Genomic DNA, 15,892 nt, shown 5'->3' on the forward strand with positions numbered 1-15,892 from the left:
CCGTCCATCTGCATTGCATTCCCTGGACTGCAGGAACTATGACAATTGCATACGTACAATGATGAATGCATGGTGGAGAGAGAAAGTGGAGGGTGGAGAGTGGCTGTGAACTAACTAACCAACCCATTGTCTTGTCTGCATTATTTATTGTTACTCCGTCGAGAACATACTTGGAAACAATAATGGATAACATTCTCCTCCTAGGCAACAGACAGGTAACTAACGATGGAGTATGAAGATGAGACCTGGAATGATTCATAGTTATTCGTTGGTGATGGTGACTCAGATGATTGGTGAATCGTCCACCTGTCGCATAAGGTTGGTGATCCCTTGCTGAGATGTGATACATCGCTCATTTTCCCGATCTACAGTAGGAGAGGCAGATAATATTTACTGTGTGTGTCTGTGTGTGCACACACACACATCGCAGAGATGAGGCCATAGGTATATTCTGTCCTATCAACCACTATCTATCTACAAGAGACTGGCCAGCTCCCCCTGCTACTGCAGTGCACAGCAATATGCATGACAGCCTCGTCGCGGTATCCCAAATCCACAGGCTTCCCCCCAGCCAAGACTAGGAGTGGCGAGGCCCGGGTTCCATGCAGAAAGGAGCGCGCTGTGCCCTTTGTGCAGCTCTGGTCTTAGCGCGACCTCTCATCCATCCGATTGGGTCCTCTTCCAATCTTCTAGACGACCCGGCATCTACTCCACTCTCGCCGATCTGATTCGCCATAGGCTCCAAACGGCGACGCTAGGAACGATTATCCTTGGGACCGCGGTTGTAGGTGGAGCTACTGTGTACACCGTGATTCGTTGCGTTTTTGCCTGCCTCCATTTCTCCTACGAAGTTAGTGCATAAGTCAAGTAACTTGGAAGGCTAGCGCCTGCAGCAGCGCTATGCGCTAGTGTAAGGCTCTTGTGTGTAGTGCTTTTTCCCTTCCTTTCATTTTTTTCTTTTTTCGGTGGTGGTGTGTGTCCCTTTTTTTTCTGTCCCAAGGTTTGGTCCTGCTTTTCGAGTCCCAGCACTAGGCTCCCATGGCCAACGCACTTCACACCCACTTGTCATGGACCAAAGCATTCCTTCAAGCTAGGCTGATGAGTACCATGGAAGATGTTAAAGCTATGATGCATCTACCCGTAGGTGGTTGCCGCCGTTTTGCCGTCAGTGGGAGGGACACAGTATATACCATTGTAGTTTGAAGTGTTGCCCCGTAGTTTTTAGACAAAACGACCGAGCAGAAGACTTCTTACTTGTTAGAGGCTAGGGAAAAAAATAAGAAGAAACATCAAATCCGACAGTCCCAAAAAATGGTCCGATTTTCGCGGAATTTGTCGGTGAGAAAAAGAAAACAAATAAACAACCACTCCGAGTTTTAGTCCGGAAGTTCAAGAAACTGGGCTGGAAGTAGTAAGTCAGTAAGTAGGTCGGTCGCCTTGATCGCGGGTTAGGGATGTTCGAGCAGGGCTTGTTTGTTTCTGTCTATCTATCAGAAAAATTTCTGCGCAGCAACCAGGTCCCAAGGCGCTCTAGTGAGCTGCAGGTTAGCCAGCAGTAGCTACCCGATTCGCCCTCCCTTGGATTGACTCCACGGAGCATACTCCATCATGGAGTCCATGCAGAACCTCAGTTGATCACGGTCTCCTCCACCAATCACCATCGCGGGCTTTCATTCTGGTCGTCATAGACACATGGTTGGTTCCACCGTACTTTTTGCCCCTTCAGTCCATCGGCCGTGTTTTAGTTTCGCTTCTCGCCCATCTTTCGCCCTCGGCCGGTCTCCTTCCCAGTGTGTGTGTCCAGTTGACGCTCTTTTGTGTGCTTGGGTTGCTTTGGTCGCGACACACGGACGTTTTTTTCTTTCTTTCCTTTGAGAATAGGGAATTGGGATAAAGCGGTGTAGATGTGTACATCCTCTAGTCTCTTCTTAGTAGATTGTATTCAATCTTCCGACTGTGGGGGGTTGCTCAAGAAGAAAAGAGATAGATCCAAAAGCAGCGATAACAATCCCCTAGAATGGAATAACAAAAACAAGACACATCTTCAAATTTGAATTTTTATTTTATTTTTTATTTTTTCTTCTCATTTTTCATTTTAATGGAGGGAATCGGAGGGGGGCACACCAGTTCCAGTTCCCATCCCGGCATTCCTGGAAATCCCCAATAAAATTCACACCCCCCATCGTGCGTCGGACCAATAATCGCCACCCTAAAACATCCACCCGTTTTTGCCCATTTTAATTTTCACCCGGGGCGCAAAAGAGAGAAGAGGAAAAAAAAAAAAAATTTTTCTTTTCGAAAGGTGGAAACCATCACATCCAAACTTATCCCAACTTGAACATATCCACCTCACGGAACGGATTCCTCAGGCTTCGTGCCTTCCTATTGTTATTTCCATTACTATTTCGATTACCATCGTTGCTGCTTCCTGTTCCGACGGTAAGTACGGCCGGTCTCTAACTGGCCAACGATCGTTCCGGTGATTATTCCATTCCCATTCCCTCGCCTTTCCATTGCTCTCTCTGCCTCTCTGTCCTGTCCCCATCTTCCCGTGCAGCCGGTCGGCATCTCATCATCATCACCACCGCCGCCGCCCATCCTTCCCTAACTCTCCCATTCCCTTCCCATCCATCCATTCATCCATCCTCCCTCCCTCCCTCATCCCCCCCCTGTGCACCATATTTCCTGTAACATTTACCCTACTTTCCCCTTTCCCCCCAAATCTTTCTCACCATCTCCCTTTCTATCCTATTGTTCTTGTCTCTCTATCTGTCTGTTTATCTGTGTCTCTCTGTGTGTGTTATTAGACTATTATCTTGCTACTCTTAGTGCTACTTTTATTTCCCTGTTTCTATACTGTATTGTTCCTCCCTCGTGTTTTGTGTGGTTATCGGTATACTACTTTACTACTACTACTTCCATTATCGCCTATCGTTCTCCTATTTCCACTGTACCCCTACTACACCTTTTGACCACCTTCCTTCCCTTCCTTCTTTTTTCCCGACTACGCAACTATGCCTTATAATACACGTCGCAAGTCGTTGTCGCTCCCCTCCTTGGGAATTCACCTCCCTAATACATCTCGCCGCTCTCCCTCCGCCACGAAATCGCCTCACGCGACCGATGATCAGCTCCCTCCCTCCAAGAAAGTGAAGAGGTCGCACGACTCGGCATACTCTCTATCTCCCGAGCCTTCCTCGTCTTCCTCTGCGCGCACTCCCGATGGCAAGGAATCCGCCGCTCCTCTACGTCAGAGTGGGCGGCGCGGTCCTTTGGAACATACGCCACCGCCATCGCCCACCGATGGTACTGTCGCGACTAAGATCGACACCGAGGGGATCAATGATGACATTGTGGTTGGTGTGATTGAGCAGTTGGAAAAGACTGGAAATCGTCCTCATTTGGTGAAGGAGTTGGCTGCCGTTCTTATCGCATTGAATGAGAATGTCGCAAAGTACGTACCCCTCTTTTGATCTTCATCTTCTTCTATGTCGCTGGCCATACTAACGGGTTATTTTCTACTTATAGCTCTGCAAACCCTGCAGCCCTTCTATCTTCTCGGTTAAGTGCCTACATGAAGCGCCCGTGGACTGCTCTGGCGCCCTGTCCTTTGGCAAAAGAACTGGTCCCTATTCACCCGCGCAAAGTGTACTACTACTTGACGACATTACCCCGTCAGCCTCTTCCAGAGAACTCGGACGATGTCATCATCCCCGGTGTAGAGGGCAAGGATATCACTCCCAGTGTCTCCAGCGCTGATCTAGACGAGGAAGACGCGATGGCGCGGGAGCGGTCTCGCCTCAGTCCCAGTCCGGAGGTCGACTTGTCCTCGCCTGACTTCGAGGAAGAGTCCATCGACTTGGACGGTCGTAATGGCCCCGGTGGTGCGTCAAGATCTGGCACCGACTTCAACGATCACCACCATGCGCGGTTGATGCACTCGAACCGTGCTGCCTCCCCGCCGTTGGAAGGAGATGAGAAGGAGTTCACACAAACTGCCAGCGCCGTCCGTGAGCGGGCCTCGGAACAAAAAGGAGACCAGCTTCAGATTCCGGGAGGTGGCTTTTCTGCTCTTTCGGAAGGTCTGAGCGAGTTGCACGATGGCGCCATGAGCATTTCCGATTCCGTGGAGGACAGCCCTCTCTCCTCCATTAGCGGTGATCGCATGTCGGACGACCAGGATGGCGACTACTTCTCGCACAACGCATACCAGCAGCAGTCCCCTCTGCAAGATCATCTCCAGCAGCAGCAGGATCTCGATGACGCTGCTGTCGCCACCCTCTTCGGCACATCTCCCTCCCCGTCCCTCACATCTGTGGCCTCATCCATCTCGTCTGGCACGAGCGTGGCTTCTGATGACGGGCTGGATGGCGAGACGCAACCCGAAACCATCGGACGCACCCCTCAGATCAGCCTCCCGGAGGACCTGACCGTCCCCCCGGTATCGGCGCTCAAGCGTTCCATCGACATGCTGAACAGTGGGCTTCCCGATCTGGACATGAAAATGTCCGATCTCAATGAGCAGGATGACAAACTGCCATTGGGAGCCAGTGCCTTTGCCAGCCAGGATGTCGAGATGGTCTTTGATTCGTGGCGAGAGCTGCAGAGTCCCGAGACCGTGGAAGTCGATGAGCTGGACGAGATGTTCGGGGAAATCTGAACGTCGTCGTCGCGGCACTTCTCATCCACCAATCGATAGACTAGAGGCGTTTTGGATCGTGTGTTTCTTTCTCGGGGAGTCGAAAACCAAACAAACTCCTTCCATCTCCACTCCCGCTGTAGCCGGCCTGTTGAGCCGGCTACCCACCTACACCACCTTGATACTCCGTTTGACCTAATCTTGTACAGCTTCTATTTGTTTAATGCCCGTTTCGCAACCTTGCTGCATCTTGTTTTGACCCCGCCATCTCCGGTGAGGCTCTCGCGCCTGCTGCGCCTGTACATATATACTCTTTACCCTTTTCTCACTCTGACCGTCTTGATTTTTTTATTATATCCCCTGGCTGGCCGTGATGTATCTGATTGATCGTTTTCTGGGGGTTTGAATTTGCAAGTTCTTCTCAAATGATGGGCAAGGAGAGATGAAGCCCGAAGCAGGTGATGATGAATACGGCCGAAGGAAGGAAAGGACCAGGGAGAAAGAAAAACACTGGGGATATGCTTGATGTCTGACTATGTATGCTTAGCGCCTGTGGCCTTTGAATCCAAAAATTCCCCGCAAGGGTTAGATCTGACGAGAACCATGTGCCTGTTCACTCTCTGCTTTGAAGTTGAAGTAGTAGCTCCTTCATCCTCGTATGCCCTTTCATCATAGTGAGTAGATATCTACCCTGAACGTCTGCTGTGCCTGATAGACGCACGGCCTCCCGCGCCCTGGGGAATGTGGATGACCGGATCCTTCCTGGCATGTGGGGGGCCATTTGGCGTGACTGCAGGAACGAGACATGCCAAAGTAGCGGTTGTTGCAGGGAGTGAAAACGCCCGACCTATGAGAAGAGATGTAGCACCATGGCAGAAGTATCCTGTGTCAAGAAAGAGAGAGAGAGGCTGGGATGAGTGGATACCTCAGGCACTAGAAGGCACTGGACTTCCATGACGTCATGTTACTACTCTTAGTCATGTAGGCGGTGGATGAATTTGGAAGGTTCTGGTTGGTTGGTGCGCAGTGGAAGGGGACAAAGTACTTTGTTCCAATGCAATGGTCTCGAGTGGCCGGCCGGTCGTATCGAGTACTTCGTAGTAGAAGTAGGATACGATAGTAGTTCTTATCCCGCCGCACGCCCCTCTTCATCCCGAATCCCCCTGCACTTTTGGTTCCAGACTTACCCCCCCTCCTCCCCCCAATTTTCGTGCTTCCCTGCATTCCTATCCTCTCCAGGGCACATCGAACATCTTCCGACATTCATCGATTCATTTGCGACCTTGACATTGCGCCTGGTCTTCTGGTCCTTGATCCCGGTTTAGAAGCCCGGTTCGCACTCCGTCCCCGCGCGACATCATGCTTCAAACCTTGACTGGATCTTTCTCATACGTCCGCCTGAAGTATTGACCGGTGTGGTTCATCGTCTCCTAAATCGCAAAATATATCCAGCCAATTCTCCATCCAAAGAATCTTTTCCCGACCCAAGAAATACCACGTGACCGGCTGTTAATTCTCTCGGCGATTCGACTGGTGTGCTGTGGCGTTGCCCCTCCAGGAACCATCTATCGTTGGAGAGAAAGACCATGGAGACGCCTGGGTTTTCCCAGACTGACGAGGGCCTGTCGCAGGGCGATATCCCCCTTCGTCCTCATACCGATGGTCCATCTATTGTCGTGCCTACCGCGCATCCGCCGGCTCTTCCGGGCACCTCGTCGCATAACCCTCAGAAACCCAGATTGGCCACCCGTCCCGCGCATGCCGAGAAGAAACAGCTTCTGTCCACGGGGAGCAGCAAAGTCGCCATCCCTCGACAGCGTTCGGCTGCAGCCCCGCGATATACCAGACGTGTCCCGCTGGCGTGTGAGTCGTGCAGGCAACGGAAGACGAAATGTAGTGGTGATACGCCCGTGTGTCGACAGTGCAAGGAGTTGAGGATAAGTTGTCGGTATCCGATCTCTTGGCGGGAGCGGACGAAAGGGTATGTTGGTTGTGTGTGTTTTGTTGTTTCTTGGTATTGAGGTGGGGAATTGATACTGACGTTTCTAGGGAATTGGATAAACTTGCTGTGAGGGTTACGGACTATGAGAACTTACTGCGAGATCTTGGTACTATTGTCGATGGTCGGGCTGCGGAGCGTATTAGGACGGTGTTGGAAAAGGTTAGAGATATCCCGATCTTGACGCTCGACGAAACGAATGTCTCTGCTAGTCCCGCGAAGTCACTAACCCCGGCCAGCACTCCTATAACGGCAGCGGTAGCGGTGAAGGCACTCAGTCCAGTTCGGTGACACCCCAGGACGAAGACAACGAAGATGAGGTGACTTCTCCTTCGTCCATCGGATCTTTGGATGCGATCGATCGGGTTGAGGAAGATGTGAACCGCACTCCGAGTTCTAGAGCCACTGGTTATATGGGAAAGAACTCTGAAGTCACTTGGATGCAGCGGGTGCGCATGGAGGCCGAGCATCGTGCTCGCAGACTGCCAGGCCCCTACGAGGTTGAACATGAGGGCGAGTTTGCCATTCACTCCGTCAACTACCATCTAGACGACATGGATATCTCTGTGCCAGGGCCTGTGCATGTGTACTGGATGCCGCCACGCAAGGTGGCAGATAAACTCTTCGAAGACTACCTCGATACGGTCCACCCATTTTATCCTATCATCAGCCGGACCCTCTTTCGGGCGCAATACAAAACGTTCTTCGAGAGCGCTGCACGGCCAGGAGACAAGTGGTTGGCTATCCTGAACATGATATTTGCCATTTCCGCCAAGCATGCCCATCTTACGCGGGCCCCGTGGCGGGGTGATGAGAATGACCATCTGGTGTATCTGACGCGAGCTCGGATCTTGAGCATGAACGGCGACGTGCTTTTTAGTCACCCTGATCTCCAGCAGGTGCAGGTTGAAGGTTTGATTGCCTATTATCTACTTGCATCGGACCAGATCAACAGGTAAGCAGCTCCAGAGAATCGTTTTGCCGAATGTCTCTGTCCTAACCTGACACTTGATAGGGCTTGGAGAATTGCTGCTTTGGCTGTTCGCTCCGCAGTCACTCTCGGATTGAACATGAAGAACTCCAGCGAAGGAACGGCCAACATATCCAAGGAGGCACGCTATCGGGTGTGGTGGTGTCTATACACGTTTGAGCACATGCTGGGCATTATGACTGGCCGAGCTACAACCATTACTGACGGTATCTGTACTACACCGTTCCCTCTCCCCTTTGAAGAAGATCAATTGGTGGAAGCCGCAGCGACCAAGCTTTTGAACGAGCCCGAACTACGCCAGGAGTACATTGATACGGCCCTCGCCTGCATCTCTGTGCGGCAAATGCCATCTAATCCCAAAGGGGGTCGAAATGCTCAGACGACAGATAAACCGCGCGATCCCGCATGGCTGAGAAGCCTTCCGCCCTCAAGTGCTCTTGGATTCCTGTACTACGTCGACCTTGCAGTTATTTCGCAGGAGATTGTTAACCGTGTGTACTCACTGGATTGTGTTTCCATTCCATGGGGCCACATTGAGAACCGCATTGGTGAGCTGCGAGCCCGCACTGACGTGTGGTACGCCAATCTCCATGAGTCCTATGATTTCACTCGACGGGAAGACCAGCCAGCAGATACCTTGCGTGGCAAGCTCTTCCTCGCCTTCCACTACTACAGCGCGCGAATTACGTTAGGACGACCGTGTTTATGTCGCCGTGACGCACGACAGACGGCGTCTAACAAGAAGGAGACCTTCAGCCATGAGATGGCGGTGATATCACTAGACTCTGCCCGAAAGATGCTCGACTTGATCCCTGATGTGCCTGACGCTGTTCGTCTCTACGATATTTGCCCGTGGTGGTGCATTCTGCACTATCTTATGCAGGCAACGACCGTGCTGCTGTTGGAGTTGTCTTTCGGCAGTATTCATATGCCAGATGAGGAGGTAAATTTCCTACACGCCGCCAAAAAAGCCATTCGCTGGCTCTTCGCCATGTCTGAGAACAGTCTCGCATCTCGGCGTGCATGGGAGTTATGTTATGGCAGCCTTCGGCAGATCGCTGCAGGTATGAGCTACGACATTAGTGACTTGCCCGCGTGTGGCTTTGAGGCTCAGCCTCAGGCCCAGGATCAGAGCCAGGCGCTCAAGGGTACACAACCTGGCTATTCGAACCAGCCGGAACAATCCATACAGGCGGGACCAACCTTCTACAACCCTGCGGCATCGAATATGAACAATTCATCCTCAGCTCCTCTTCAGATGAATCAGCAACCCAACATTTTGTTCGCTCAGATCGACCAGGCTTTCCAGGGCTTGGCGATGCCAGCCTCCAACCCGTTGTCCACGAATTCGGAGTTGAACTCCGGTCCTGGGGACTCGTATTTCCCGTACGATCCGATCAGCGGGGAATTCATCCGCTCATTCTTCCCTTCCTCTAACGACGAGGAGCCATGGGGTGAAGCGTGAGTGTCTTTGGTTGTTTGCTTGGAGAGCGCAACCTTGCCATTCGTTGTGGTTATTTCGCGCCTTATGATCGTTGTCATATCCCATTTCGTGCGAGCGAGCGATGCTCTATACCTCTTGTCTATTGGGATTGACTCTCAAGTCTTTTATTCTTCTTCTTCTTCTTCTTTATTTTCTTTATTCTATTGAAGTATGTCTACATTACATGTATTTCTATCTACGTCAGCGATGTCACGCAGGGCGACTGGTGTTTTAAAGGGTGAGGGATAGATTGGGATGATACAGGCTGGAACTGGTGGCTACTGCAACGATACACGAGATGGGGTAGAGGTGACCGGAGCTTTAGGGTCTGATTGGCTTTTTATAGGATGATAGTTTATTGTGCACTGAAATACAATGGACCTCATCATATCTATGTAATAAATCCCATCCATCGATCTAGACCATGATATGAATATGCAATGCTCTGATTGGCTGACCGCAAGACGCTGACTCAGCAGGATGAATTTCCCCGGCGAAGCTTTTCTCTTCGGCGGCGACGAAAAGCATCCAAAGCTTTCGCTTCCCTCCAACAGCTCCCCTCAAAGTCGCCCGTTATCGCCAGGCCTACGCCTTGTCCGCTCAGCCCGAGGAATGCCGACCCATCTCAACGATTAGACATGCGCCACAGAACGTCCGTCCGACGGTCACATCGAGATTTGGATTTCCTCCGCCCGCAGGTCTCCTCCGCTACCTCCTCCGTCGTGTCATGAAAAGGTGCCTGAGTCCAGCTCGTCTGCCGTGCCTGGACCGCGGATCTTCCTCCGTCCTCCACCCTTCGATCCTCCGTCGTCTCGTCCCCCGACACACACTCGCGTCCGCAAGCCGGGGACCTTTCCCCGATAGGCGACGACAATGGAGTCGCCAATTCTCCGTCGGGGCCGGTCCTCCGATCAATCGCCAATTGTTGCAAGACTATGTTAGGGTGGAAAAGAAGAGATGTCCTATCGCAGGACCAGATCAGAGTAATCCGGAGGCTTGGATCGCAAGGCTGGATCAGTACCTGCCATCTTCGTTGCGGAGAGATAGCGACGGTGGTCATACAAACATTAACGATGTTTCGGATGACGATGTGGTTCGGACCGACACAGCAGTTTATTTTGCGCAGACGATTGAATTGGCTAATCTACTGTTGCATGCGCGGGATTCCGGGAAGATTGATTTGCTGGCGTATGTTGGTTTTCGGTTGAATAATTGGCCCGCTGTGCAGTTCTTGATTAATCGTTTGCTTGATGCTGCGGACTCTCTTAAGGAGGTCACGATACCTTCTAGACCTTTGTCTAGCTATGATTGGGGTCTGGGACAGGGGCTCTCGCTGGATGAGCTGACGGATAGGTCTGAGTCGCAGGCTCCGAAAATACCGCAGGCGGCTTCGAACGCCCTGCCGGTGTCGGGTATGACGAGCTTGGATGCTTTTACGGAGCGGCCGTATGCGGATGACCATTCGAAACGATTTATGGCTGAGGTGTGGCAGAGCTTAGGGTCTATCGTGCTGGAGGCTGCTGATGCTTCGCCTAACGAGTCGAAGCTGGCTATGTCTCATGTATTCCAGATTCTAGCTCGGCTGCACCACTCTGATGCTATCTCCGATAGGGTGTATAAGTACGTCCCGCCGGATAGTTATCAAGCTACCTTCCGACCTCCGGGAATGCATCTGCTTTCCAGTCATATCATGAGTGTCCTGTCTGACGCTGCGTGGCTGGTTCATGAAGCGGAGGTTGCTGCTAAAGCGGCTGCTGCTGGCGAGGATTCGCCTTATCTTCCGTTCAAAATGGGGGTTCGTGAGCTTGGGCCGGAGATTTGGCTGGAGTTTATCCTCTGGTGCTGTGTCGAACATGGTCACATCGAGGAGGGAGTATGGCTAATTGATCGAATGACAAGCAAGGCAGGAGATCAGGCCTGGAAGTTTCAGAGCTGGAAGCCCTTACTCGATGACTCTGGGTCGGTCTGGCAGACTAAAGTCGACCAGGAAGAGACTTGGCGACAGCCCGGCCACCAGGAGCGCTCTACGATGCTGCGAAAGCGGCATAATCCGACGCCTTTCCACGGGCTCGGAAAGCGAACCATGAGTACTGAAGTGGCCGCGGCCTTGTTGGATAGCCTTCCCAATCAGGTATATCTAGGCCTTGGTTTCAGAGGTATGTCGCCGAGCGCCCTCTTGCGCTATGCTTCCAGTCTCAAGTTCGCGATTGCTCCGTCAACGGACGACGGCAAGTTACTGCCCACGCGCAGAACATCGAACTGGTTCACCGTGCGGGTTGTGGAATCAGGAGGCCTCAAACCGGAAGCCGACCCCCGGATATTTGAAGACTTCCTCAGGATTACGCCGTGTGTCGTTCCGCCCTGGGATACCGACCTCCACCACATCAATGAAGATGCGTTGACGCGAATGAGTCGGTCACAGCTATACGATGACACAGCTGCCTTGGTCGGTCTGATTGAGTACAACATCCGGTTCTATTCGTCGAAGCGTTTCTGCGGTGACGCCCTGAACGCATTCTCCTGGCTGCAAGCCATCGTTGACAGCAGCAAGATGCAGCGCATCGACGAATTCTTCTCTTCGCGCGTTGATCGACCTGGCGTCGTCCTCCCTACCCTCGACCTTGACGATTTGAATTCCGCCGAACCCTTCGAATCATCCATGCCGCAACTGTCCAGCGTCACCCTGGCCGAGCTGATCGACCTAATCACCGTATCGCGCGCCTTCACATTCGGTAACTGGCTCTTTTATTCCGACGACATCGATGGCCCCCCAGTCCCTCCCCGCTCTTACGGCGACCAAGCCCTAGCTCCGTCCATTATCCGCTACGCTACAGCAACCCGGAACGCTGCCCTCTGCGACGCAGTCGTCCAATCCCTCTCCCAACCTCTCTCCTCCAACACCCTCCGCGCACTCCTCAACTCCCGCATCGCCCTACACCAATGGGACGCAGTCACCAAACTTTTCGAATACCTCCGCGACTACCGCGCCAAATCCTGGGGCCAGAGCAACGCCACCGCGCTCGCCGCAGAGATCATCCGTCTCGAGCACACCATCTACCGACAACAACCACCCCCTGACCCCTCAACCCTCCAAGAAACCACCACCTCCCTCACCCGCGCCAAGGACCTCCTCTCACGCCTCCTCACGGGGGTCTACAACGAACCCACCCACATCGCCACCTCCCGCTTCCAAGAACGCGCCATCTCCGGCCTCCACAACATCTTCCTCTCCATCCCAGGCACCCTCCACGACCTCGCCGCCTCCCTCTCCAACTCCCTCCCCCACAACAAACCCACCACCACCACCACCACCAACAATCCCTCCCGCAACGCCATTCCCTACATCCCCACAACAGCCTTCCACACCCTCCTCTCCGCAATAGTCGACACCCGCGGCAGCGCCGCCGGCCAACGCTTCTACGACAAATGGTGTCTCGACACGAAGTCCCCCACCTCGCGCCGTCTCCAGGAAGGAGGTATCGAGAGATTCTATCTCGGCAAGGAGCGGAACCCGGCCAAGGGCGATCCGCACTTCGATGCCAAGTACTTCAAGCGAGCCAGGGAGAAAGCCACGATGCCGAATCCCATGACGGTGAGGATTATTGCGCAGGCTGCTGTGGCGGAGTTTCATCAGTTTGATAGCGAGAAGCAGAATGGGGTGGTGAAGAATAATCCTGCCGAAGAGGTTCTGGATTTCTGTATCAAGAGGTTCGAGGCCTTTGGGATGCGGAGACATGAGATTAATCGCGAGGTTGGGGGGATTGTGTATAGGAGACGGAGGGAGGGGGGCAAGTTGAGGAGGGAGATGGAGAGGAAGGAGAAGGAGAAGGAGAAGGTAGATGCTGTGGCTGTGGCTGTTTGATTTGAGCATTTGGGTAGGGGGGTGTTTATACCATGATTGATCTGTCTGTATGTGTGTGTCCTTTGGGGGGGTTATGTACTGTGTACTATGTATTATTTTGGTTTTGGGAGATATATATGCATGGGTTGTTTATAGATGAGCGATAATAGCTTACTGTATCATATTACCCTATTCAATAAAGCATTGCTGTGCTTTTTCAAATAAATATCTACTGTTGATCGTATGTGGTAGCAATATGGACTACTTCAGTTACAGTTAGTTGTTGGGATAGATGAAAATATCCCTCCCTCTGAACTAGTTTGCACTAGAGATTGGGAGCATTATGAGACAGCTGTATAAGGCATGGTATGTACACCCACTTCTAGCAATTATCAACACTAATGGCGCATTTGAACATCAAAGGTATCATAAACAACATAGAAACCACAACCGAACATCCCAAAATACCCATAACATATAATCCCAACCAGCTAGCTCCCAATAGCGCCCCAGTAGTAGACAACGATATCAGCAGAATGAACAAATGTTTATGACACTGCGACTCCAGAGCTTCCCGAAATCATCAATCATCATACTCGAACCGTCATCGTGGCACAGAATACACAGAAATATCATTTAGAGCTCCTCCTCCTCGTCAACTCCCATCTCAACGTCCTCATCTGCATACTGCATGTCACCACCCAATTCCTGCTCGACCTCGTCGACAACGAAGCTCTCGTAGTCTTCCAAGCCCTTTTGGACATGGACCTTGAAGCGGATGACATCGTTCAGCATGCTTTCCACATTGGTGTGCAGCTCCTCTCTCAACGCGTTAGCGCGGAGAGTCAACTGCTCATACTCAATGTTCGTATTCATCTCGCGCTGCTCCATCAATTGAACGCTTTCGCCCAACGTGGCTCGCATCTTGGCCAGCTCCTTCTCCATCTTCTCAATCTGTGCATCCGACGCGAGCTTCTGCGTGGTGGTGACCTCCTTGAGCCGCTCGAATTCCTCTTCAGCGGCACGTGCCTTGTGCTCCAGAGCCTCAACCTCGCTTCGCTTCTCGTCCATTGCTTCCTTGATGTTGTCCAGGAGATTGCGTCTTTCCAAGTCATCATCAATGGCACGCTTCCGGCGCTCGTTGATCTCCTTCCGGAGGGCCTGCAGATTGCTGCGCACGATTCCGCGGAGATCGAGGTTGAGCAAATGTGCTGGGTGATAACCGGTGAACGGGTCCGCCAATAGGCGATCTCCATCGGTTGAGATTCGGTTCGCTAGACCACCGACCTGAGAAGCGGAGAAATTGCTCTCGTTGACGTTGAGACTAAGTTCGTAATCTTCGCCCTTGGCATTGACAGCTGACGAAGGAATCAAGCTATTCTGGTATCCGAGCGTGTTGTAGACTTTGACGATTTCCTCCAAATCTTCGAGTTTCCTACTAGCCTCGGCCTCCTTTGCCATGACCCGCGCGTGGGTTTCTTCCAGTCGGTTGACCGTATCGTCAAGATTTCTCTGCAGGCGTTCACGTTCTGTGTTCATGCGGTCGATATCCTGGATTGTCAGGCCTTGTTGGTCAACACTGGCCTGAAGCCCAGCCCGCTCCTCTTCGGCGGCTTGCAGGTCATCTTCCGTCTTTTTGAGCTCGTCGTCTAAGAATTTGATGCGGGTCTCATATTTCTCGATCTTGCCCTGGACATTCTGGTTGTAGTCCTCAAACTTCCTCTTGTCGTCCTCCAGAATCCTGAAATGCTTGTCCAACTTGGCCATATCCGGAGCATTCTTCTCCATCTCTTCGATCTGGTCACGTAGCGCTCGGTTTTCGGCTTCCAAAGATTCCATCTCTTGAACGTATTTCTCATTTCCTCTCTCAAACTCCTGGGCCATCATCTCAACGTGAGGGACCAGTCTCTTCTCTGCTGTTGCGTCATCCTCATCTTCCCCGCCTTGCAGCCAATCATGGTAGGCACTTGTCAGGAAACGGAAGATAATCCGGTCACCGGACACATCGACTCCCATCTCTGCGCACGCTTCATCATATTCTCCAAGCAGATATCTGTCCATCATCTGGGCCAGTTGCATAAGCCAGTGCAGCATACCGAGGAATGTCGGCCAGTTCTGGCCTCCCACAGCCGCAATCTGCGACTTGGTGATACCCTTTTCGTAGGGATAACGTAGTTGCTTGAGAATGGGTGGAACCTCCGCGTCCATGCTCTTCTGAAATTTGTATCCAGGATCAATGCGATGATACAGCCACTGGAAAATGTAGTTGAAATCTTTTTGTGTAGGAGAGCGTAAGGTATTCTGCCCCAGTGAATGCTTCATTTCGAGCTCAAAATTGTTATGCGTCAAGTATTCCAACAGCTCTTGTCCAATGCGAGCTTGGAAAGACCTATCCCTGAGCGGCCGTGGGTCTCTGGGAACACCAGCAACTGACGGAACTTGAGTAAAGAAAGAATGGTGACCCATGGCGCCACCCACGGATGGTCGTGAGAATACACTACTCCTTCGTTGCAATCCTTGCGATCCTGCTGTGCTTTGCGACGACATCGGGCCGGGAGCAAAGCTTGGGCGCCCGACACTAGGGCCATGGAACATGTTACTGGAGACGGAGCGTCTGACTGATGAGAGACCGGCATCGGCACCAAAGCCTCCACCTGAAGAGGACCGCTGGAAGTTGGGCTGTTGAGGACGACTGGCGGAGTTGAGAAGCGACATACGCGTGTGCTGAGACGTGAAAGGAGGGTTCTGGTATCCGATTGAGCTGGTGCGCTTCAAGGCCGAGGAAGGTTGCGGAAGAGCAGAGTAATTTTGGCTACCCATCGCCATAGACTGAGACAGCTATATTAGTATTATACAAGAGGGGCAGGCCTGAAGGAAGCAAGGTACATACCTCGCGGGGGCGCCTGATGCTGAACAATCCTGTATCCTGCGACATGATG

The 15,892-nt window shown here is 52.2% G+C and overlaps 4 protein-coding genes across 4 annotated transcripts; 3 read left to right on the forward strand and 1 right to left on the reverse strand.

Moving 5' to 3' along the window:
• Positions 1–3,014: 3,014 nt before the first annotated feature.
• On the forward strand, positions 3,015–4,660 carry AKAW2_70339S (uncharacterized protein; the record flags this gene model as incomplete). Its single annotated transcript, XM_041682909.1, has 2 exons — positions 3,015–3,454; positions 3,529–4,660. The coding sequence occupies 2 exons, from the start codon at positions 3,015–3,017 to the stop codon at positions 4,658–4,660; spliced, it is 1,572 nt and encodes a 523-aa protein (XP_041547223.1).
• Positions 4,661–6,225: 1,565 nt separating this feature from the next.
• On the forward strand, positions 6,226–9,094 carry AKAW2_70340S (uncharacterized protein; the record flags this gene model as incomplete). The annotated part of the gene is made up of 4 exons (XM_041682910.1): positions 6,226–6,620; positions 6,689–6,800; positions 6,878–7,593; positions 7,654–9,094. 4 exons carry the CDS (start codon positions 6,226–6,228, stop codon positions 9,092–9,094), a joined length of 2,664 nt encoding a protein of 887 aa, XP_041547224.1.
• A 745-nt stretch (positions 9,095–9,839) lies between these two features.
• On the forward strand, positions 9,840–12,974 carry AKAW2_70341S (uncharacterized protein; the record flags this gene model as incomplete). The annotated part of the gene is made up of 1 exon (XM_041682912.1): positions 9,840–12,974. The coding sequence occupies one exon, from the start codon at positions 9,840–9,842 to the stop codon at positions 12,972–12,974; it is 3,135 nt and encodes a 1,044-aa protein (XP_041547225.1).
• A 615-nt stretch (positions 12,975–13,589) lies between these two features.
• Positions 13,590–15,888, reverse strand: NDC80 (kinetochore-associated Ndc80 complex subunit NDC80; the record flags this gene model as incomplete). The annotated part of the gene is made up of 2 exons (XM_041682913.1): positions 13,590–15,782; positions 15,844–15,888. 2 exons carry the CDS (start codon positions 15,886–15,888, stop codon positions 13,590–13,592), a joined length of 2,238 nt encoding a protein of 745 aa, XP_041547226.1.
• Positions 15,889–15,892: the final 4 nt, after the last annotated feature.

Source organism: Aspergillus luchuensis, chromosome 7 (assembly GCF_016861625.1).
Source record: "Aspergillus luchuensis IFO 4308 DNA, chromosome 7, nearly complete sequence".
Lineage (NCBI taxonomy): Eukaryota > Fungi > Ascomycota > Eurotiomycetes > Eurotiales > Aspergillaceae > Aspergillus > Aspergillus luchuensis.